At 43.8% G+C, this 26,023-nt stretch overlaps 1 protein-coding gene across 1 annotated transcript in view; it reads right to left on the bottom strand.

The window, feature by feature from the left end:
- The window catches only part of TMEM132E (transmembrane protein 132E), a 378,804-nt gene that overhangs the window by 16,368 nt on the left and 336,413 nt on the right, over positions 1–26,023 (bottom strand). The window contains exon 6 of the mRNA XM_075852911.1: positions 22,026–22,231. Within this exon, the coding sequence (XP_075709026.1) occupies positions 22,026–22,231 (206 nt within the window). The remainder of the gene's footprint in view (positions 1–22,025; positions 22,232–26,023) is intronic.

Here is a 26,023-nt window from a genome sequence, read left to right as displayed (position 1 = left end):
AGCAGAAAGTAAGGCGTGGGCAGGGCAGCAATGTAGGAAATACCGCTCTACGTAAACAAATGGAGCGGCATCACAAGGCCATGTGGGACAATCGACATGCCCCACCATCATCATGTACATCTAATGAAGACCCCTCTTCCGCTGCTGCTGCTGCTCCGAGTCCCTGTCATCTAAGTAGTAGCCTGTAAAGGATCTGCCAGGCACAGCTTCGGGGTTAACTCCCTTAATTAATCAGTCAGCACCTGAATCTACATCCCTGAGACTGACTCCAGCTTCCACCACTCAGGCTGGCAGGCTTAGGAGTGGGAGAGCCTATCGCAGCCTGGCCAGACTCAGCTAGCTCCCGCCCTCTGTCTATTTATACCTGCATTTCCTGTTCCTCCTTGCTTGTTATTCTTTTTCGTGTGGTTTCCTGGCCCAGCTACAGCTCCTTCTATTTTGTTCCTGCTCCATACTGACCCTGGCTTACTGACTACTCTTCTGCTCTTCGTTTGGTACCTCGCACACTCCTGGCTTGACTCGGCTCGTTCACCACTCTGGTTGCTCACGGTGTTGCCGTGGGCAACTGCCCCTTTCCCTTGCTTGTATTCCCTTGTATGTTTGTCATGTTTGTTGTGCACTTACTGAGTGCAGGGACCGCCGCCCAGTTGTACCCCGTCGCCTAGGGCGGGTCGTTGCAAGTAGGCAGGGACAGAGTGGCGGGTAGACTAGGGCTCACTTGTCCGTTTCCCTACCCCCCGGTCATTACATAATAACAAGCCCATACCTAGTCTACCCTGGTCCCTGACACCACTATGGACCCCCGTGAGACCCTGGCTCAGCAAATGCAGGGTCTCTCCCTACAGGTCCAGGCCCTGGCTCAGAGGGTCAACCAGCCTGATGCTACCTTGGTAGTTCCCCTCACCGCACCTCTTGAACCCCACCTCAAGTTGCCCGACCGGTTCTCAGGGGACCGGAGGGCTTTTCTCTCCTTTCGGGAGAGTTGTAGGCTTTACTTTCGTTTAAAGCCTCATTCCTCAGGTTCTGAGAGCCAGCGGGTGGGTATAATTATGTCCCGGCTCCAGGAAGGGCCTTCTCCTTGGCTCCTGACGCCCCTGAACTTTCCTCCGTTGATTGTTTCTTTTCTGCTCTCGGACTTATTTATGACGAGACGGACAGGACTGCCTTTGCCGAGAGTCAGCTGGTGACCTTACGTCAGGGTAAGAGACCTGTTGAGGAGTATTGCTCTGACTTTAGGAAGTGGTGCGTAGCTTCTCAGTGGAATGACCCTGCCTTAAGGTGCCAGTTTAGGTTGGGTCTGTCGAATGCCCTGAAAGACCTGCTAGTTAGCTATCCCTCTTCTGACTCCCTAGACCAGGCTATGGCTTTAGCGGTACGACTTGACCGACGTCTCAGGGAACGACAACATGAACGTTTATGTGTTTTCTCCTCCGACTCCCCCATGATGCCTCCCGAAGTTCCGTTGCTTCGTTCCTCCCTGAAAGACTCAGAGATACCTATGCAACTCGGGGCCTCCGTGTCCCCCCAACAACGTAGAGAATTCCGCAGGAAGAATGGTCTCTGCTTCTACTGTGGGGATGACAAGCATCAAGTGAACAACTGTCCTAAGCGTAAGAATGCAGCCAGAGAACTTCCGCGCCTAAGTGATCATCGGGGAGGTCACTTGGGCGCACAGGTATTTCCAGTAAATAGGAAACGTACTAAGATCTTGCTTCCCTTTCAGGTCTCTTTTGGTGGTAGGTCTGCTACCGGCAGTGCCTTCGTGGATTCAGGGTCCTCTACTAATATCATGTCTGTGGAATTTGCTATGTCTCTTGCTATGCCTCTGATTGATTTGCCTAAACTTGTCCCGGTAGTGGGTATCGACTCCACTCCTCTTGCTAATGGTTATTTTACACAGCATACCCCTGTTTTTGAATTCCTTGTTGGCTCCATGCATTTGGAGCAATGCTCTGTACTGTTGATGCAGGGATTATCGTACGATTTGGTTCTAGGCCTTCCCTGGTTGCAGTTGCATAATCCCACGTTTGACTGGAATACTGGGGAGCTAACCAAATGGGGTAATGAATGTTGTACGTCATGTTTTTCTGTTAATTCTATTTCTCCCCCTGAGGAGGCGAATACGCTACCCGAGTTTGTTCAGGACTTCGCTGATGTTTTCTCTAGGGAGGCCTCCGAAGTGTTACCTCCTCATAGAGAATATGATTGCGCTATCGAATTGGTACCAGGAGCTAAGCTTCCTAAGGGTAGGATATTTAATCTTTCTTGTCCCGAACGTGAAGCCATGAGAGAGTATATCCAGGAATCCCTGGCCAAGGGTTACATTTGTCCCTCTTCTTCTCCGGTAGCTGCTGGCTTCTTCTTCGTGGGGAAGAAGGATGGTGGTCTTAGGCCATGCATTGACTACCGTAGCCTGAATAAGGTCACGGTAAGGAACCAGTATCCCATTCCTTTGATTCCTGATCTCTTTAATCAGGTTCAGGGGGCCCAATGGTTCTCTAAATTGGATCTACGGGGGGCGTATAACCTTATTCGCATCAAAGAGGGGGATGAGTGGAAGACTGCGTTTAACACGCCCGAAGGCCATTTCGAATACCTCGTCATGCCCTTTGGGTTGTGTAATGCCCCTGCGGTCTTCCAGAATTTCATAAATGAGATTTTGAGAAATTACCTGGGGATATTTCTTGTAGTGTACCTTGATGACATACTGGTGTTTTCCAAGGACTGGTCCTCCCACATTGAGCATGTCAGGAAGGTGCTCCAGGTCCTTCGGGAAAACAAACTGTTTGCCAAAACCGAAAAATGTGTGTTTGGGGTACAGGAGATACCATTTTTGGGTCAAATCCTCACTCCTCATGAATTCCGCATGGACCCCGCCAAGGTTCAGGCTGTGGCGGAATGGGTCCAACCTGCCTCCCTGAAGGCGTTACAGTGTTTTTTGGGGTTCGCTAATTATTACAGGAGATTTATTGCTAACTTCTCGGTCATCGCTAAGCCTCTTACGGACCTCACTCGCAAAGGTGCTGATCTCCTCCACTGGCCTCCTGAGGCTGTCCAGGCTTTTGAGGTCCTTAAGAAGTGCTTTATCTCGGCCCCAGTGCTGGTTCAGCCCAACCAAATGGAGCCATTTATCGTGGAAGTTGACGCATCTGAGGTGGGAGTGGGGGCTGTCTTGTCCCAGGGTACCAGGTCCCTCACCCATCTCCGCCCCTGTGCCTACTTCTCCAGGAAGTTTTCGCCAACTGAGAGTAACTATGATATTGGCAACTGCGAACTCTTAGCCATTAAATGGGCATTTGAAGAGTGGCGCCACTTCCTGGAGGGGGCTAGACACCAGGTAACGGTCCTTACCGACCACAAGAATCTGGTTTTCCTAGAATCTGCCCGGAGGCTAAACCCGAGACAAGCTCGATGGGCGTTATTTTTTTACCAGATTCAATTTTTTGGTTACCTGTAGGGCTGGGTCTAAAAATATTAAGGCTGATGCACTGTCGCGTAGCTTCATGGCCAGCCCTCCTTCGGAGGAAGATCCTGCTTGTATTTTGCCTCCAGGTATAATCATTTCCTCGATGGATTCTGATTTAGTCTCTGAAATTGCTGCTGATCAAGGTTCAGCTCCCGGGAACCTTCCTGAGAACAAGCTGTTTGTTCCCCTGCAATTCCGGCTAAGGGTACTTAGGGAAAATCATGACTCCGCACTATCTGGTCATCCAGGCATCCTGGGTACCAAACACCTCATTACCAGAAATTATTGGTGGCCTGGGTTGCCTAAAGACGTTAAGGCCTACGTCGCCGCTTGTGAGGTTTGTGCTAGGTCCAAGACTCCCAGGTCCCGACCAGCGGGCTTACTGCGTTCGTTGCCCATTCCCCAGAGACCTTGGACACATATCTCCATGGATTTTAACACCGATTTGCCTCCATCCCAAGGCAAGTCGGTGGTGTGGGTGGTGGTAGACCGCTTCAGTAAGATGTGCCACTTTGTGCCCCTCAAGAAACTACTCAACGCCAAGACGTTGGCTACCTTGTTTGTCAAACACATCCTGCGTCTCCATGGGGTCCCTGTCAATATTGTTTCGGACAGAGGGGTACAATTTGTTTCATTGTTTTGGAGAGCCTTCTGTATGAAGTTGGGGATTGATCTGTCCTTCTCCTCTGCCTTCCATCCTGAAACCAATGGTCAAACGGAGAGGACTAATCAATCTCTAGAACAATACTTAAGGTGTTTTGTCTCTGACTGTCAATATGATTGGGTCTCATTCATTCCCCTTGCCGAATTTTCCCTTATTAACCGGGTCAGTAACTCGTCAGGGGTCTCTCCCTTTTTCTGTAATTTTGGGTTTAATCCACGGTTCTCCTCCGTTTCACCTGGTAGTTCCAACAATCCCGAGGTAGAGGTCGTCCATCGGGAACTGTGCACAGTCTGGGCCCAGGTTCAGAAGAACCTAGAGGCGTCCCAGAGCGTACAAAAAACTCAGGCTGATAGAAAACGTTCTGCTAACCCCCTGTTTATGGTCGGGGATCTGGTGTGGTTGTCGTCTAGGAACTTGCGTCTCAAGGTTCCGTCCAAGAAGTTTGCTCCCCAGTTTATTGGGCCGTATAAGGTCATTGAGGTCCTCAATCCTGTCTCCTTCCGGCTGGAGTTACCCCCGTCTTTTCGTATACACAACGTGTTTCATGCCTCCCTCCTTAAACGCTGCTCCCCGTCCTTGGCTCCCTCGAGGAGACCTCCTGTTCCCGTCCTCACCCCTGAGGGGGTGGAATTCGAGGTGGCCAGGATTGTGGACAGCAAGATGGTCCAAGGCTCCCTCCAGTACCTGGTCCATTGGAGAGGTTACGGGCCGGAGGAGAGGACTTGGGTACCCGCCCGGGATGTTCACGCTGGGGTATTGGTCAGGAGGTTCCACCTGCGTTTCCCCAGTAAGCCAGGTCCACTTAGAAAGGGTCCGGTGGACCCTCATAAAAGGGGGGGTACTGTAAAGGATCTGCCAGGCACAGCTTCGGGGTTAACTTCCTTAATTAATCAGTCAGCACCTGAATCTACATCCCTGAGACTGACTCCAGCTTCCACCACTCAGGCTGGCAGGCTTAGGAGTGGGAGAGCCTATCGCAGCCTGGCCAGACTCAGCTAGCTCCCGCCCTCTGTCTATTTATACCTGCATTTCCTGTTCCTCCTTGCTTGTTATTCTTTTTCGTGTGGTTTCCTGGCCCAGCTACAGCTCCTTCTATTTTGTTCCTGCTCCATACTGACCCTGGCTTACTGACTACTCTTCTGCTCTTCGTTTGGTACCTCGCACACTCCTGGCTTGACTCGGCTCGTTCACCACTCTGGTTGCTCACGGTGTTGCCGTGGGCAACTGCCCCTTTCCCTTGCTTGTATTCCCTTGTATGTTTGTCGTGCCCTTACTGAGGGCAGGGACCGCCGCCCAGTTGTACCCCGTCGCCTAGGGCGGGTCGTTGCAAGTAGGCAGGGACAGAGTGGCGGGTAGACTAGGGCTCACTTGTCCGTTTCCCTACCCCCCGGTCATTACATAGCCAGGCCTTATCCACTATGTCGTTGTCATCATCATCATCACTGTCATCTAGTGCTCCTCTTACGTCCCGTCAGTTATCCATTACGGAATCGTTGTCCAATAAGCAACAATATATACCCAGTCATCCACTTGTCGTGCGGCTTAATTCACACCTCGCTAAGTTGTTGGTGGTGCAGTCGTTGCCGTACCACCTGGTCGACTCCGCCGGCTTCAAGCAATTGATGGCGTGCGCTCAGCCTAGGTGGCGAATACCTAGCCGACATTACTTCTCCAAAACAGCTGTCCCTGCCTTGCACAAGCCTGTGGAGGAAAAGGTGTGCCAGTCCTTGCAATTATCCGTGTGCAGCAGGGTATATGCCACCGTCGACACGTGGAGCAGCAACTATGGGCAGGGACAGTACATGTCTTTCACGGCCCACTGGGTCAATATTTTGCAGTCCGATGCACCACCGCAGAAATGCCAGGCATTACCACCTCCACGCTTGTATCTTTCTGGTTCAACTCCGGACAGCAGGCGCCTACCATCCTACTCCTCCTCCTCCTCCTTGCCTTCCTCCTTGGAGGTCTTCCCGTCCCCGACAGGACACAGCGTATCTTCCTCTCCTCCTCCCTCCTCTTTTCATAGGTGCAAGGTGAAGCGCCACAACGCTGTCTTATACCTGCTGAGCCTGGGCGAGAAAAGCCACACAGGGCAGGAGCTGCTGCTGTGCATCAAGGAGGAAATCGCACACTGGCTGTCTCCTCTGAAACTCACACTGGGCAATGTTGTCTCTGATAACGGCAAGAACGTTGTGGCTGCACTGCGTCTAGGTCACCTGACACACGCTCCTTGCATGGCACATGTGATCAATCTGGTCATAACACGCTTCTTAAAGTCATATGTTGGTTTGAAGGGTATGCTGGCCATGTCCATGAGGGTTTGCGTTCGCATTAGACGTTCGTATGCATTTAAGCACGCCCTCCTGGACTTGCAGCGTCAAAACAATCTCCCAGAACACAGCATGATTTGCGACGTTCCAACACGCTGGAATTCCACCCTGCACATGTTGGACCGTCTGTACGAACAGCGGAAAGTCGTGAATGATTTCCTGATGCAGCAGACGGGCAGCGTTTGGAGCCAGTGTCATTTCGAGCTCAGGCACTGGCAGTTGGTTAGAGACGCATGTTGCGTTTTGAGGCCCTTTGAAGAGGCCACACGATTTTTGAGCCGTGACGCTAGCGGAATGAACGATGTTATGCCGCTGATATTCATTATGGAGCAAACGCTCACAGCGATGATTCAGCAAAGGATGGAGGAAGGATCACATCTGGCTATGGATATTGAGGAGGAGGAGGAGGATGAGGATGAGGAAACAGGACCTGAAGAGTAGCTGGATTTGGAGATGGAATCACAGGAAGGGATAGGGGACGAGGCAGCCGCACAACATGACAGTGATGGTGGTGGTGACGAGTCTGACGACGACCTTGATGATGGACAACCATGGCAGTATGGGGCGGAGATGGAACCAACCGGGCCCTCTGAAACGCTGGCCAGGATGGCGAGCTGTATGCTTCGTTACTTGCGCGCTGACTGTCGTATTGTTAGCATGAAGCAAAGAGATGAGTACTGGATAGCCACACTTTTAGACCCTCGGTATAAAGCCAGAATGGGGGAGTTTTTTGCGCCTTCTGACAGGGAGGCAAAATTGGCTTATTATCGAGAGAAGCTATGCAGCCAGCTTGTCACGGCTTTCAAACGGCAAACACCTGCTGCAAGCATGTCTGACCGGGGGGCCACTCTCCGCTCTACCTCTGTAATAGGCGGCAGCAGCAGCAGCAGCAGCAGCCAATTCAGTTTGGAAAATATGATGACAACATTTTTACATCCAATACCCCGACCTGACACACATCGTAGTCACCAAAGGGATGTTCACCATCACCAGGTGCAGCACCTAAACAACCAGGTTCACTCGTACCTGGACTGTGCCCTTTCTCCGTCAGAAATGCTGATCCCAGACCCCATGGACTTCTGGGTCAGCAGATTGGATCATTGGCAAGAACTGGCCCAGTTTGCCATTGGTGTACTGTCTTGTACACCCTCCAGTGTAGCGTCAGAGAGGGTATTCAGCGCGGCAGGGGGCTTCGTCACCCCTAAGCGAACAAGATTGTCCGCCAACAGCTTGGAAAATCTCACGTTTCTGAAAATGAATCAAGCGTGGATCGGTGAGGATTATAAAACCCCTGTGCCTGATGCCACTGATTAGATCTGACATTGCTGCTGCTGCTGCTGCCGCTACTGCCTGTTACATACCGCCTGCAACTACGGGATTCTGTCCTGTCCACTCTTTTTTTAATGTGCCGCTGTTGGTGCTGCTACTACTTCTACCACCAATCCACCCCCAGTGCCGTCTGCTACAAGCAGGCCTGCCCCACCACAGGGCTTTGTCCTGTGACTGTTGTCCAGTCTCTTTTTTTAATGTGCTGCTACTACTACTACCACCCTTGCTGTCTGTGTTGGCTACCTCTACTACCACCAATACACCTCCACTGCCGTCTGCTACAAGCAGGCCTGCCCCACCACAGGGCTTTGTCCTGTGACTGTCGTCCAGTCTCTTTTCTTAATGTGCTGCTGCTACTACCAGTCTACCACCCTTGCTGTCTGTGTTGGCTAACTCTACTACCACCAATACACCTCCACTGCCGTCTGCTACAAGCAGGCCTGCCCCACCACAGGGCTTTGTCCTGTGACTGTCGTCCAGTCTCTTTTTTTAATGTGCTGCTGCTACTACCAGTCTACCACCCTTGCTGTCTGTGTTGGCTACCTCTACTACCACCAATACACCTCCACTGCCGTCTGCTACAAGCAGGCCTGCCCCACCACAGGGCTTTGTCCTGTGACTGTCGTCCAGTCTCTTTTCTTAATGTGCTGCTGCTACTACCAGTCTACCACCCTTGCTGTCTGTGTTGGCTACCTCTACTACCACCAATACACCTCCACGGCCGTCTGCTACAAGCAGGCCTGCCCCACCACAGGGCTTTGTCCTGTGACTGTCGTCCAGTCTCTTTTTTTAATGTGCTGCTGCTACTACCAGTCTACCACCCTTGCTGTCTGTGTTGGCTACCTCTACTACCACCAATACACCTCCACTGCCGCCTGCTACAAGCAGGCCTGCCCCACCACAGGGCTTTGTCCTGTGACTGTTGTCCAGTCTCTTTTTTTAATGTGCTGCTACTACTACTACCACCCTTGCTGTCTGTGTTGGCTACCTCTACTACCACCAATACACCTCCACTGCCGTCTGCTACAAGCAGGCCTGCCCCACCACAGGGCTTTGTCCTGTGACTGTCGTCCAGTCTCTTTTTTTAATGTGCTGCTGCTACTACCAGTCTACCACCCTTGCTGTCTGTGTTGGCTACCTCTACTACCACCAATACACCTCCACTGCCGTCTGCTACAAGCAGGCCTGCCCCACCACAGGGCTTTGTCCTGTGACTGTCGTCCAGTCTCTTTTTTTAATGTGCTGCTGCTACTACCAGTCTACCACCCTTGCTGTCTGTGTTGGCTACCTCTACTACCACCAATACACCTCCACTGCCGTCTGCTACAAGCAGGCCTGCCCCACCACAGGGCTTTGTCCTGTGACTGTCGTCCAGTCTCTTTTTTTAATGTGCTGCTGCTACTACCAGTCTACCACCCTTGCTGTCTGTGTTGGCTACCTCTACTACCACCAATACACCTCCACGGCCGTCTGCTACAAGCAGGCCTGCCCCACCACAGGGCTTTGTCCTGTGACTGTCGTCCAGTCTCTTTTTTTAATGTGCTGCTGCTACTACCAGTCTACCACCCTTGCTGTCTGTGTTGGCTACCTCTACTACCACCAATACACCTCCACTGCCGCCTGCTACAAGCAGGCCTGCCCCACCACAGGGCTTTGTCCTGTGACTGTTGTCCAGTCTCTTTTTTTAATGTGCTGCTACTACTACTACCACCCTTGCTGTCTGTGTTGGCTACCTCTACTACCACCAATACACCTCCACTGCCGTCTGCTACAAGCAGGCCTGAGGCCTGCCCCACCACAGGGCTTTGTCCTGTGACTGTCGTCCAGTCTCTTTTTTTAATGTGCTGCTACTACTACTACCACCCTTGCTGTCTGTGTTGGCTACCTCTACTACCACCAATACACCTCCACTGCCGTCTGCTACAAGCAGGCCTGAGGCCTGCCCCACCACAGGGCTTTGTCCTGTGACTGTCGTCCAGTCTCTTTTTTTAATGTGCTGCTACTACTACTACCACCCTTGCTGTCTGTGTTGGCTAACTCTACTACCACCAATACACCTCCACTGCCGTCTGCTACAAGCCGGCCTGCCCCACCACAGGGCTTTGTCCTGTGACTGTCGTCCAGTCTCTTTTTTTAATGTGCTGCTGCTACTACCAGTCTACCACCCTTGCTGTCTGTGTTGGCTACCTCTACTACCACCAATACACCTCCACTGCCGCCCGTCTGCTACAAGCAGGCCTGCCCCACCACAGGGCTTTGTCCTGTGACTGTCGTCCAGTCTCTTTTTTTAATGTGCTGCTGCTACTACCAGTCTACCACCCTTGCTGTCTGTGTTGGCTACCTCTACTACCACCAATACACCTCCACTGCCGCCCGTCTGCTACAAGCAGGCCTGCCCCACCACAGGGCTTTGTCCTGTGACTGTTGTCCAGTCTCTTTTTTTAATGTGCTGCTACTACTACTACCACCCTTGCTGTCTGTGTAGGCTACCTCTACTACCACCAATACACCTCCACTGCCGTCTGCTACAAGCAGGCCTGCCCCACCACAGGGCTTTGTCCTGTGACTGTCGTCCAGTCTCTTTTTTTAATGTGCTGCTGCTACTACTACCAGTCTACCACCCTTGCTGTCTGTGTTGGCTACCTCTACTACCACCAATACACCTCCACTGCCGCCCGTCTGCTACAAGCAGGCCTGCCCCACCACAGGGCTTTGTCCTGTGACTGTCCAGTGTCTTTTAATGTGCTGCTACTACTCACCCTTGCCAATAAAAAGGGTCAATTTTTGGAGGGCTTATCAAAAGCCATTGCCTGTTGCTTTTACATCCATGTATGGAAGAACCCCGTTAGGCATCTGCCAATAAAAAGGGTCAATTTTTGGAGGGCTTGTGAAAAGCCATTGCTTGTTGCTTTTACATCCATGTATGGAAGAACCCCGGCAGGCATCTGCCAATAAAAAGGGTAAATTTTTGGAGGGCTTGTCAAAAGCCATTGCTTGTTGCTTTTACATCCATGTATGGAAGAACCCCGGCAGGCATCTGCCAAAAAAAAGGGTCAATTTTTGGAGGGCTTGTCAAAAGCCATTGCTTGTTGCTTTTACATCCATGTATGGAAGAACCCCGGCAGGCATCTGCCAATAAAAAGGGTCAGTTTTTGGAGGGCTTGTCAAAAGCCATTGCTTGTTGCTTTTACATCCATGTATGGAAGAACCCCGACAGGCATCTGGCAATAAAAAGGGTCAATTTTTGGAGGGCTTGTCAAAAGCCATTGCTTGTTGCTTTTACATCCATGTATGGAAGAACCCCGGCAGGCATCTGCCAATAAAAAGGGTAAATTTTTGGAGGGCTTGTCAAAAGCCATTGCTTGTTGCTTTTACATCCATGTATGGAAGAATCCCGGCAGGCATCTGCCAATAAAAAGCTTCTTCTTTTACCACCTTATATGTATGAACCCTGGCAGGCATCTGCCGCCAAAAATGGTTAATTTTTGTACCTTTTTTAACAATGCATTAAGCATACAAAATGCACAAGTGCAGTAGTTTCTGTTAGTTATCACCGTGTCCCATCCGTTTTCCTATAGCCATACATGTTGGCGTAACTTTGACACTAACTTTGCCTTAAAGACAGCTCAAAAGTACTTGGATACACTCATGGGTGACCTAAGAGTGTTATACAGGGCTTCTAGGGCTTTTAAACAGTGTTATACACGATTTTTAGGGGCTTTCTTGTATTACAGGTTCGGTCAGAACTAGTTCGGTCCGAATCAAACTTTTTCACGAAATTCGGCGAACCTGCCGAACCGAACTTTTCATAAGTTCGCTCATCCCTAGTTGTGGGTAGTGAGGGGACAATTTGGATTTATCCTTGTTCACCCCTTTCTTTCTTAACCCCTTCCCGCCGCAGCCCTTTTTCAGATTTTCATTTTAGTTTTTTCCTCCCCACCTTCCAAAAGCCATAACGTCTTTTATTTTTCCGTCGAGATAATACTATGAGGGCTTGATGTTTGCAGGACGAGTTGTAGTTTTTCGTAGCACCATTTATTTTGCCATATAATGTACTATGAAACAAGAAAAAAATTATTTGTGGGGTAGAAAATGAAAAAAAACAGCGATACTTCCATGTTTTTTTGTGCGCTGTTGTTACGGAACTCACTGTGAAATTAAAACAACATGTTAACTTTATTCTGTGGGTCAATACGATTACAGTGATACCAAATATATATAGTTTTTTCTATATTTTACTACTTTTACAAGTAAAAACCTAAGTGTAAAAAATAAAATTTATTTTGTGTCGCCAAATTCGCTTGCACGATATATTGCAATACTAATGTATTGCAGTATATCGTGATTCTGACAGTCATCTATTAAGCCCTGCCGGAGGCACAAAGATGGCGGACCTGGGGGCCTTCATTAAGCCCCCAGGCAGCCATAGCAACCATCGCCCCCCCGTGATTGCTTTGCGGGGGGCGCGATGAGCTGTTAGAGCGGGTTGCCCCCCTCTTTCTAACGATTTAAATGCTGCGGTCGCTATTGACCGCAGCATTTAACGAGTAAAACGAGCTGGATCGCGCTCGAGCGCGATGCCGCTCGTTATTGAAGTGTCGGCTGTAACATACAGCCGCCACCGGCATCATATGGAGCGGGTTCACTCCATACTTCCCCTACCCGACTTTGGCGTATGGATACGTCAAATGTCGGGAAGGGGTTAATAGTATAGTATTCTTCCTTTACGATTTACATTTGTTTCTTTCATTTTTTGTTTGTTTTCCTTCATTATTAAATGTTAATGGTATAGCTCTCACCCACTGAATGATATTTTTGTCTCTGATGAGGTGTACTACCTGTTAGGTTGACTATGTATTAAAATTACTTAACACATACTAATATATTTGTTTAAATTTTATTTTAAAATAATCGGTAGACCTGACGATTTGTATAAAATGCTGTTTGAGAGCTACTCTAATTGACTACATACACTATATGGACAGTATTACAGGTGTAGCCATCTTTAACTTGATTCTGATAACTTGCTGCAGTGTGGTATCACACAACAAAAGCCATTGAAAAGTCATTGAAAAATTCAAGATAAGAGATCTAGCCACTGTGTATTTAATGCGTTAAAAGTCAAGGTGAAACGAAGGTGTATGAGGTTATTGCTCCGTTATTGCATAGTCCTCTGTTGTTCTCCCCGAAAATAGCCCTGCTGGGACTCATTGATGATGAAAACTGGACACGACACACTGGCATTTTCATCAGGGAGTCTCTATTTTTGGCTAGGAAAACAATAGCCATGCACTGGATGGCAGATACAGCTCCATCATTAGCCTCATGGAAACGGTTGGTTGATACCGTTATTACTTACGAACAGATGGTATACTCCCCCAGAGGTTGTCCGGACAAATTTCAGGGAGTGTGGGGACAATGGTTGGATATCAGGGCAGTTCCTGATGAAGGCCTCACCCCATAATAGGATAATTCAGTTTCCAGATTCCCAGGCAGGAGGTAGGATACTAATATCCGTAACCTTGTAGTGCGACATAGGCGACTTGTTTTGTTTTGTTTGTTTTGCTCTATCTGTGTAATTGTTCCTTTTCATATATGTGAAAAGTATGTAATAATCCTGCAATTCACTAATTGAACGGCAACTGACTGAAATGTTATGGCTATATATGTGACTGTTTTCTACTGTTAATGTTATATACTGTATATGCACTGTCACTATTGATATTGTCATACACTATTCAATTGCTGTGATACTTTATATGTGATATTTTGAATAAACAAATTTTTAAAAAAAAGTCAAGGTGAAGACGGCTACATCTGTACACCTACAGGAGCTTTTATGACATCCCATTCTAAATCCATAGACATTATTAAGGAGTTGGTCTCCTCTTTGCTGCTAAAACAGCTTCCACTCATTTGTGGGGTCAGACACTGATGTTAGACGAGAGGGTCTGGTTTACAATCTCTATTCTAGTTAATCCCAAAGATATTTGATGGGGTCAAGGTCAGCAGTCAGTCAAGTTCTTCCACACCAAATACACCGACCATGCCTTTATGGACCTTGCTTTATGCACTAGGGCACAGTCATGCTGAAACAGAAAAGGACCTTTACCCACAGAAAAGGACTGTTCCCACAGAGTTGGAAGTATACAATTGTCCAAGATGTATTGGTGTGCTGAAGCATAAAGATTTCCCTTCACTGGCACTAAGGGGCCTAGGCCAACCCTTAAAAAACAACCCCATCGCATTATCCCTACTCTACCAAACTTTTCAGTTGGCACAATGATGTCAGGTAGGTAATGTTCTCCTGGCATTCACCAAACCAAAACTTGTCCATCAGACTGCCAAATATAGAAGCGTGATTCATCACTCTACAGAACACGTTTCCACTGCTCCAGAGTTTATTGACGGCATGTCTTACACCACTCCATCCGACACTTGGAATTGTACTTGGTGATATAAGGCTTGCATGCAGCTGCTTGGCCAAGGAAACCCATGCCATGAAGCTCCGGGCGCAAAGTTTTTGTGCGGATGTGGCCATCTTTATCTTGACTGTGATAACTTGCTGCAGCGTGATATCACACAAAAGCCATTGAAAAGTAATTGAAAAAGTTAAGATAAAGGATCTTTCCACTGTGTATTTAAAGCGTTAAAAGTCAAGATAAAGAGGGCTACATCTGTACATTTTTTGTCATACTTCTATTTTACTGGCACTTTGGGGGAAATATATTTCACTTCTTGAGAAGTATCCTTGTGTACTTGTATATCAAGGCCGGCTCCAGGTTTATGTGGGCCCTTGGACGACACAGACTTATATGTCAGTTTGTGCCCCCATATAGACGTTAGGCCCCCCGTTTGTACACCATTAATTTAGTGCCCGCTGTAGATAGTGCCACACAACCTCCCTCCCAGGTAGTACCACACAGCCCCCCCTCCCAGGTAGTGCCACACAGCCCCCTCCTCCCAGGTAGTGCCACACAGCCCCCACCTCCCAGGTAGTGCCACACAGCCCCCTCCTCCCAAGTAGTGCCACACAGCCCCCTCCTCCCATGTAGTGCCACACAGCTCCCCTCCCTCTAGGTAGTGCCTTTGCCTTTGGAGTTCCCTCTAGAAGTGGAATCACCAGCAAGAGAATTGCCGACGCTCTGGCTGGGGATTCCGCTTCAGGAGAAGCCCCTGACGTCATTGTCCATACATTGACAGTGTTGTCAGGGGCAACCCCAAGCCCAGTGTCCCGTGCAGAGAACTACTAGAACTCTGCCTGGGATTCCTGCTCTGCTCCTGACATCACTGTCCATATATTGATAGTGATGTCCGGAGCAGAGCTGATGTCCGGTCAGAGCACTAGTAAAGGCTCTTCTCCGGTACTCCGACTGTGGAGAATCCCCTGACCTCACTGCCCATATATGGACAGTGATGTCAGGAGCAGAGCAGTGTCCCAGGCCAAAGTCCCTGTTCTGGGCTCCAGCTCATAGAAAGGATGCCCTGGAGTTGGAAAAAATACAAAGAAGAGCAACTAAACTAATAAGGGGCATGGAGAATCTAAGTTATGAGGTAAGATTAAAATAATTAATCCTATTTAGCCTTGAGACGACTAAGGGGGGGGGACATGATTAACTTAAATAAATATATGAATGGCCCATATAAGGAATATAGTGAAAACCTGTTCCATGCAAAACCCACTCAAAAGACAAGGGGGCACTCTCTCCGTCTGGAGAAAAAAAGGTTCAATCTCCAGAGGCGACAAGGCTTCTTTACTGTGAGAACTGTGAATATGTGGAATAGTCTACCGCAGGAGCTGGTCACAGCAGAGACAGTAGATGGCTTTAAAAAAAAGCTTAGATAATTTCCTAGAATGAAAATATATCATCTCCTATGTCAATGTGTAGAATTTTTGTTTCAAACCTTCCCTTTCTCCCATCCATTGGTTGAACTTGATGGACATATGTATTTTTTCAAATGTACTATGTAACTGGCATGTCAAACTCCTATCTTAAAATAATGTACATCGGTGCAGTGGTGAGAAAAAAAAGTGGGAAATTTTAGTTGAATGATGGTGTGCACCAAAATCTGCAACTGTTTTACGCCAGAAAACTGGCCTAAATTTGTTGATACATCCACGGCTTTGTTTTTTTAAAGTCAATATACAACTAGTCTGTGTACATTGTATGGCTGGTGTAAAAAAGGCGCAAATTTTGGTGCATGCCATATTCGCACTAAAATCTGCGACCCTTCCTTTTTTGGCAATTTACAAAAGTGCCAATGGAAAGGGGGCCAGGCTTAGCCATAGGCACGACCTCCATCGGAAAAACAGATTTATCACAACTTGAAACTGGAGTAAGTTATGGCGAAAATCTACACCTGCTCATAGCAGGCATAGATTTGCATTTTTTGGCACACACAGCCAAAGATGCGGAAAATATATTAAGAGGCGTGCACCACTTAATATATTTGGGGCATTTTCAGCCAACGTACACTAGTTTAAGACTGAATATATTTCCCCCACTGTCTTTATGTGTCTGTGTCTTATGTTTAGCCTTTTCATTAAAGTGCTGAGAGCGTCCCTTCATGATGCTTTGCATTCTCCATGCTTTTAGTATAATTTATTTACAGGTACAATAGCATCTCTGGAGCAAGAATTGCAAGCAGCAGACTGAGGTTCAGATGCTTTTGCATTCATATAGCACCAGCTCCTTTGGGGCTGTGTTGATGCTTGTGAACTTACTACAAGTCATACAGCAAAATGTGTGAATTTGGCCAGGGTTAAAAAAAATAAAAAAATAAAAAATGTAGACACAGGTTGTTACCCAGCCAGCATGTGAAATGTAAAGGATTTATTTTTACTTTATAAAGTGAAAGAAATTGCAATTTGATAGATGGTAATAGCCAAAAACGCTCCGCAGTTAGGCAAGAGTTAAAAAAAGAAAATTAAGCTATTTCTATTTTCTCTCTTGAAAAACAAAGTTACTGATCTTCCCCTTGGCTGAAATCACTAGAACGCAGCGGTGCAGAAAATTGAAGAGGAGAAATTGGAATTTTCTTATGTTTAAAGTACCAGTGCGTAGCTTCGCGGTGGAATGGGGAACACAGGAGTGCGTTTCTAAGGCCGTGTGTACCTGTGACTATAGTGCATAATGAGAACACGGAGCTGGCATTTTATAATCACTGAGGGGGAACTCTTGTCTGCCTAATTATGTGTGGGATATTCATCTTTCCATCTGCTACAGCAAAATTGTGCATGAAACGGCTATATTTTCACCCCTACTAGGAAAAAAACGATTTACTATTTCAAATATTGTCTGCTTAAGATAAAAAAGATGTCACAACCAAACTAATGCAACGTTCAGTACCTTGCAGGCTTTGTAATGACTTGCTTAAGCTGGACTGTTTAATTTGTCTTTATTTCTTTAGCAGATAATACGTACAATGTCCAAACAGATCAAATCGATCACAGATTATATGCTTTTGCAAATATAATGTGGGAGATTTATTCAAACTGGTGCAAAGGAAAAGTGGAATAGTTGTCTATAGCAACCACTCGAATTTCACCCATCATTTTTCAAAGGCCCCTTGGGAAATGAAAGTAGTAACCTGGGCAACTACTTCACTTTTCCTTTGCACGAGTTTTGATAAATCTCTCCAAATGAGTTTTCTAAAATATGAAAAGAGAGATACATTGTCTAATTTGCTTATTATGTGTCATTTCTGACTATTCCTTACCTGGAGTAAAGGAGACCCACCCGAATAACATTAGTTAAATGTGAAACCATCTTTTTTAATATCTTACTTCTATGCTTATGATCTATTGAAGTTACAAGCTTGAGGCCTAATGCTGGATTTCTGGGTGATTCTCATGATGACAAGTTTGAATCCTAATTAGCAAATAGAACAAAATATACATCCAACCTAACTTGTATCTATGTGTGGGAACATGGATATATTTGGTTATATGAATCCACACATGGTCTTCATGACAACACTGTACTAGACAAAAATCAAAACAAGAAATGTCATCAGATTTCCTCATAGTGTAACATCAGGCTTTGGGCCTATAAGTTCAAGCAACCATATCCATTCATATACATAGCTGCTTTCACAATACTGCTGGTTGACCTTGGAAACGGACAGGAGATTATCTCTAAGGCCTAGATCACACTGAGTTTTTTGCAGGCAGAAAAATCTGCCTCAAAATTCCATCAGGAATCCCACTATGCGGTGCTGATTTCCTGAATGTAGAGTCAAAGAAAGGCAAGCTCCTTGGATCTAAAGCCGCTGGTTGGGCATCGATAAATCCACGACTAATGCAAGATAAATCTTGGTTATTTATTGTGTTTTTTGGAATAAATTATACATTTAAAAGTAACTGCTACGCATTTCGAAACCGGACAGGTCTCTTCATCAGGCTAGGAAAAAACACAATGCCGATCAACTGCTTTGACAGCAGCTAAACAACCCATTGTGAGTCCACAAAGAGGCTCTGGGTTAGAGTTCATATAGAAGTTAAAGTTGAAGAAAAAGCAAACATTTTTATATGCATAAAAAACAGTGGCATTTGTAATAATAACAATTTGTCAATATTAAATGTAAGCGATCCAGAGAGGACAAAGAACCCAGCGGACAGTGTGATTAAAAATAGCATTAAAAATACAAGATGCAAATATACGTCATTATGAGCCCTTTTGATTTTCACAAAGTGGCTAAACAGGAGGTCTGGGTGTTAGCATATAGAAAACACTCAATGTGGAATATAAATACTGACATGCGGTAATAAAATGATCTACATAAAAATAGAGAGTCATAATAAATAAAGATTATAAATTCTATAATTTAAGATAAAAGGAATTATATCCAGCTAGCATAATAGGTGTGACAAGAAGTTAATAAAATGATATAAATTTAGATAGCTCATGTATATCAGTTTAGAGATCCATGCGTCTCTGGGAGAACTTTATATCAGTGATAAAAAAGCATTAGGGGATTAATATTAGAGTTATTTCTACGGTATCTTTCTAGAAGGCAACAGTTGTGCTACATATATCAAAGAGGACACAGCGTTATCCCAGCCACTTATTGAACAGCGGTACAGATCATATAGTTATCTCAAACGAGCAATCAAGGCAAGGCACAATTGGCCCCAGAGTACATTACACGGCATTACGGGAGGCACCTTGGAAACATAAAGACATAGTGCCAATGGAAAGGGGGCCAGGCTTAGCCATAGGCACGACCTCCATCGGAAAAACAGATTTATCACAACTTGAAACTGGAGTAAGACTGTCAATTGGACATCAAAAGATTAAAACAGGATGGAGCTATCTTTCCAGGATGAAGCACCTATCAATAAGGTAGGTGAATGAGAGAAAACACATTTCTCTGTGGTATTACTTGCGCTGTCATATTACTGTAGGGCAACGCGGGACACAAATATATTAGGAGTGATCAATGGTTGGTATACTCTGTTGAATATGTCAGCGTTTAGCATACGCAAAAATAATGCTTGATTATTTAGTTGAACTTGTCAATCAAATAGCAGGGAGATATATTGTGACTGAAGTAATCTAATAATTAAACTAGATATTAGGGGTTAGAAAATAGTTTCTGTAATGATGTTGAGACCTATAGGACTAAAAGTATTTAATTTATACATCCAGAACACTTCATGTTTATTTAGGGTGTCCATGCTATTATTTGTAGTTGAAGAGACCTGTCCGGTTTCGAAATGCGTAGCAGTTACTTTTAAATGTATCATTTATTCCAAAAAATACAATAAATAACCAAGATTTATCTTGCATTAGTCGTGGATTTATCGATGCCCAACCAGCGGCTTTAGATCCAAGGAGCTTGCCTTTCTTTGGCTCTACATTCAGGAGGATCAGCACCGCATAGTGGGATTCCTTTACCTTCATTGTACATCTATGAACTCCTATTATGCACTGCTCTCTGGTAAAAGGAGCAGAATTCAGAGTTTAGTTTTAGACTTAGATATCTTAAAACTTAGTAAACACTTACAAAGGTATATCTCATTTTGCTAACTTAATATAGATCATGCAAAAAGTTCTTGTTATCAAATTCAAAGGCTGTCATCTGCCAGAAGTGAGAACATACCAATAATAATAATAATAATAATAATTAATAAAAAGCAGTGAATCTCGCAACAACTAAAAGAAAGGCATGCAGGTTAAAAACTGGATTCATACTATTTTGCCTTAAGGTATTTGTGGATGCAATTAAAAAAAATAATTGTACTGCATAGGGTGCGCTCGAACAACATGAAAAGAAAAGGGAAAAAAATGGTGTCCCGACTGCTCAAAGAGGGGTCCCATTGTCTAGGACATCCATATATCCTATTAGGATATGAAAAGGCGTTATCCTGGTGAGACAAAATCTTTAATTCACAACCATGTTGTTCATTGTTTGCAGTGGATCACTATCAAGACCTGTAGTGCACTTCATTTTAGCTAATAGGGGGATTAGAGAAAAGGTTGCCGAAATCCAGATAACTGCTTTATTATTTGGTTAAACTGGACATGATCTGAAAATGATCTTCTCAACTTTGTTCCTTAAAACATGTTGCAATATTTTTCATCTGTATTAGATTATGAACATGTTTAAAAATAGCACATTACTATGGTCTGTACAATATTAATATAACATAGGACATAAAATGCTGTTAAAAAAAAACCCGCTTGCTGTGCAGTAATGGAGGTATTCATCATGCTAATGTTATGTTATTTTGGGCCCTGTGTAAGTTATGAGAACTTGTGTTTGCCATTAATATGTCTACATTGTCTATCCTATAGCCTGCAGCCAGTCATAATGGCAGGGATTCGTATACATTTATAAAAGGAAGCCTGAAGGACAAATTTCTACTAAAAAAAAGACTACGGCAATGTCTATTTATTGTAATTATCCTTTATGTATCAATAGTACAACATTAAATAAAGCTATTATTTGTCATTTTTATGATTTACCAGTGGGAAACATTAGGCTAGCCCTAGGAAAAAATGGGCCAACTCAAAAGATCAATGCACTCATATGACATTGATTTTGTGATAAAATATAAAAGAAATGGCATAAAGCAGATAACAGAATGTGAAAAATACAGTAAGTCCCATAATTTAAGGGGAATATAGTTAATAATTTTTTTATTTAAGAGGGCCTGTTTACTTTGTCGGTGAAAATGTTTTTCAAAAACATTTTTTTAAATTATGTTTGAGATAAAGATGAACTAAAATGTATGTAAAATTCTGACTTATTTGGAAAAAGCCACCTATTATAATGGAAGTCTATCAGTCTGACACCCTATGATCCTGTATCCTTTAAAAATAGCCTTAACCCAGCATGAAGGGATAGGGTAAAGATCTATTCTTGGGTATGAGAACCGTCTGTTTTTGTCAGATGTGTCCTTCACAAAATAGATTTTTTTTTATTGTATTTCACTCTGATAAGCCAAAAATATGATAACCAGAACCATCTTGCTAAATGGATTGGTAGAATTATCTCATTAATGTTGTTACTATGGGACCATCAAACTTGAGAAAAAAAGAGGATTTACATATTTCCAGACAAATATTAAACGTTCTTTGATCAGTTTATCATTGTCTGATGATAAACTACTCGCATGGTATTTGGCTGCTTGGACCCCCAGCGATCATTTGTAAACCATGGGAGAACCTGTCAATTTCCCTACAGTGCCGCCACAAGATGTTACACAGTTCCCATTAAAACCGATAGGTTGCCCATGCACCGATATGCACGATCCTCCCGAGCTCTCTGATCTGGCTAATAGATGAGGGTCCTGAGTGGGTATTTTAGCATCATGTTAGTGGTTCAAAAGTGAAAAAAATGATATGTGCTTTAGAAGTAGGCTGCAGTGTATTCCATAAGGTAAAACACTGATAAATGGCTGATATAGCTAGCTATATGGTTTGTCGGTTGTAATGAGGACTCACAGGAAAGACAAATCTTTCAATGTCTCTATGTTATTTTAATTAAAACATCTATTGCCCTGACATTGGATGTTATTATATTTGTAGGAGCTGTGGCTTCTTGTATACTATCCATATTTCATATTTTGTAATTTCACTATTGTTAAGCTCTCCGTACATCGATTGAACTCTACAAAGGCAATTCAATAAAAAGTCATTTAGGAATAAAGTTATTTTCTTTCACTGCTTGGCTAGTATTAGCTACTTAGTTGTACAGTACAATGTTCATATATAATGTACGTGCTTACCTGTGGTCTGGTAGTATTGGAATTCTCCAGCCTTTTATTTGGCTTAGTTTTGAGTCAGAGAGTTCAATGGATAAAGGGAGTTTGGGTACCCATACAGTCATTTCTAATGGCGCACTGAGATGTTCATAGGTAAAAACAGCTTGGGCATTCATTGATCCCCTCGTCTCCTTCCCACTGACAAACACATAATCACAGCTTCTTGACACCTGTTAACAGAGTAAGGGTAAGAATTACAAGAGGTACAAGTTAAGGACCCCCATTTGAGTTAATTCATTATCCCTGAACAGATATCATTTTCTATGGTTTTTATTTTATTTATACAAAGGTTTAGTTGATATTCTAGTCTGAGAATAGTTGCTATGCTGTGTATTCTTAGCTACCAGATTCTAATGACACAGGCGTTAATATTAAAGTTGGATTTGTCACCATGATCGCACCAGAAAAGGGGAGACTAAAATATAGAACCACTCACAGAATGTCAGTCTCTATCTTAGCTTGTTTCCCATGTTAACACAACATTTGGTTCATTAAAACATTCTTTGGACTTGCAAGCTATTTGATAAGCCTTGTTCACATCACGTACATCCCGGCTTACACGCTAAACGTGTCCATAGGGGAACATTAGCCCAACGGAGCCCAAAAGTATACTTTTGGCCTCTGTCAGGCTGATATACAGTACATCAGCATACCACCAAAAAAGTCATAGAATAGCGTTGTATACTACACTGCTCCATACAATAGAATCCTGTAAAAATGTCTATCCATTTCATATCTATCTATCTATCTATCTATCTATCTATCTATCTATCTATCTATCTATCTATCTATCTATCTATCTATCTATCTATCTATCTATCTAGATCTTCCTATTGTAAATGAAACTTTTTGTAGCAGCAGCATGATGCCACCAATAATGATCGATAGCACGATTAATGAAGATCAATAATACATTTATTTTATCGTTGACCTTCTCCTTCATTCACATTGGTCAATTATCGATATGACTTCTGAGAAGTGAGCGAATAGTAACAATGAACAGTAAACAGCCTTTACTGAGCACATAGAATTCCCTCATTTGCTAATAAAAAAATGCTAACATTCAGTTCCTGGGGGCTGAGTTTACAAGAGTATTATTTTTTGTTTACATGCAGCCAGTTGGGTGTATGAATGTGCTATATAAACTGACACTTTATGTTACTTATGTATCTATAAAACAGAAGGATGAAAGACACAGTCCTCCCTACAGCCTAGATTAGCTCTCAGGGACAAGGTATGCTATTATTAACCTTCCCTTATAGTACAAAGTAAAGGTTAAATTATTGTAAAAGAAAATCTTTTGAAGCTAATAGTAGCACAGTATAAGGCGAAATGATAAAACTACGATGGAACTTCATTAATAGATCATTGGAAGTACACAGGTTGACAGTCTGCAATGGATTTCAAAAACAACCTTCAGTATCGGACACGGGTTTCATGAATGTCACAGGAGGAAAATATTTTAAGAGTTTACCCTCCATGTATACAGAACTAGTGCACATCAATTTTTAATGGCATTGTAATCTTTGTTGATATCATTGCACACACACAGGACATCTCATTAAAAGGGTCTAATAAGTTTTTTATTAATCAACCCATAAGAAATAGAACCCAGTGGTAAGTGATTTTCTCCAAAATCAGCTTCAAAACGGTTTTGCCTTCTTTTGGACCTTTATGTACATATATATATATATATATATACACAGTACTAAAGTTTTAGGCAGTTGTGGAAAAATGCTGCAAAGTAAGAATGCTTTCAAAATGAGAAATGTTAATATTTTTTTATCAGTTAACAAAATGCAAAGTGAATGAACAGATGAAAAATCTAAATCAAGTTAATATTTGGTGGGACCACCCTTTGCCTTCAAAACAGCATCAATACTACAAGGTACTCTTGCACACAGTTTTTGAAGGAACTCAAAATTTTGAGCATAATCAGACACATCCCAGGATATTGCATGATGTATAAGTATCTGCCTCATTCAGGACACCATTAATCCTGAGCAAATCCCCAACTTCATTTGCTGAAATGCAGCCCCAAACTTGCAAGGAACCTCCACCATGCTTCACTGTTACTTGCAGACACTTATTATTGTACAGCTCTTCAGCATTTTGGCGAACAAACTGCCTTCTATTTCGCCAAATACTGATCATCACTCCAGAGCACCTCCTGTCATTTTTCTGCACCCCAGTTCCTATATTTTTGTGCATAGTTGAGTCGCTTGGCCTTGTTTCCACGTCAAAGGTATGGCTTTTTGGACATAATTCTTCCATGAAGACGATTTCTGGCCAGACTTCTCCGAACAGTAGATGAGTGTACCTTGGTCCCACTGGTTTCTGCCAGTTCTGAATTGATGATACTGCTGGACATCTTCCGATTACGAAGGGAAGAAAGCATGATGTGTCTTTTATCTGATTAATCAAGTTTCCTTGGCTGACCACTGCTGCTGCCGTCCTCAATGTTGCCTGTTTATTTGTGCTTCTTCAAAAGAGCTTAAACAGCACATCTTGAAACCCCAGTCTGCTTTGAAATCTTTGCCTGGGAGGGACCTTGCTGATGCCATTATTGCCATGGCAGACCTGTGACGTGAAACTGTCTTCCACAACCTCGTCTTTGTAGCAGAGTTTGGATGTTCCTCATTCAGTTTTAAGCCTCCTACACAGCTGTTTCTGTTACAGTTAATGACTGTGTTTCAAACTATATATGAAAATTATGACCATTATCGCCTGTTTTTTATAATTGGTTAACTTTACACCTGACTACAATCCTACAAAATCCATGACTTTGTGCAAGTGTACCTAGAATAATTTATGCTGTTTTGAAGTCAAATGGTGGTCATATCAAACATTGGTTTGACTTAGATTTCTGCTCTGTTTATTCACTTTGTATCTTGTTAATTATGATCTTTTTATATATTTTTAACTTTTAATAACCCCACATCCCATTCCACAGGATGTGATTTAAACAAAAACATACATTATATCCAGCAAATTATTATCCCCCCCTTTCCAAACCACACAGAGGAAAGGAAAATAAAAGACACAACAAAAGAAGTACTCCAGACTTCATCGCTCCTCCAGTCAGCCCTTAGAATCATTAGATAGGCATCTAACTATTATTTTCATTCTGATTTAGCCAAACTTTCCATATTTCAGAGAATTGATACCCCTGCCCTTTATTTCCGTATATCACTTTTTCTATTTTCACCATCTTATCTACAGCCCTACTCCATTCTATCAATGTGGGTGGTTCAATTGTTTTTCAATCTTGTGAGCCCAATTGATTCACCCCACCCAGCATCACTCTGTCATGATTTAAATGTAACCCAAAGGTTTTATTCATCTTTTTCATCATTTCTGACCAATATCTAAAAAGTTTGGGTCATTTCCAAATTATCCAGTAATCTTATTTAATTAGGGAAAGCTGGTTTACGGTATAACCGGTGTAAAATAAAGGCTTGAGAAACCCTGAGTGAGGCACTAAATTAAACTAACAAAGGACACCGAACTATCTCCTTCTATGTTTCCTCCGATATTTCTCCAAAGTCCCTTTCCCATTTATCCCTACAGGCTATCTTATTATTGAATTGTCTAGTCTTCAATAATACCCTACCTGTTCTGAAGATAAACGTTTTTACTTTTTGTCTATGATGATTTTATCAATAGAGTCCGAAAACACTTTTTTTATAACAATCCTGGGAAGGTGTAGATAATATCACATTCCTCAATTGTAAATATTTATAGAAGTCTTTCTGTGGAATCGCAATTCCCTGAAAAGAGTGGTAAAATCTTTAAGTGTCTCTCCCCAAAAAATGTGACTCAAAAAGTGTATTCATTTTATATTCCAATATACATATTCTAGAATTCTTTCAATCTCCTTTAAATTATTGTTATTAAACATTGGTGCATATTTCAAATACCCTTTTATCCCTAATATCTTTTTAACTGCACCCCATTTCCCA

The sequence above is a fragment of the Rhinoderma darwinii genome, chromosome 2, assembly GCF_050947455.1.
Source record: "Rhinoderma darwinii isolate aRhiDar2 chromosome 2, aRhiDar2.hap1, whole genome shotgun sequence".
Classification (NCBI taxonomy): Eukaryota; Metazoa; Chordata; class Amphibia; order Anura; family Rhinodermatidae; genus Rhinoderma; species Rhinoderma darwinii.
The sequence above is the reverse complement of the archived record's forward strand: the minus strand, read 5'-3'. Positions and strand labels throughout refer to the sequence as shown.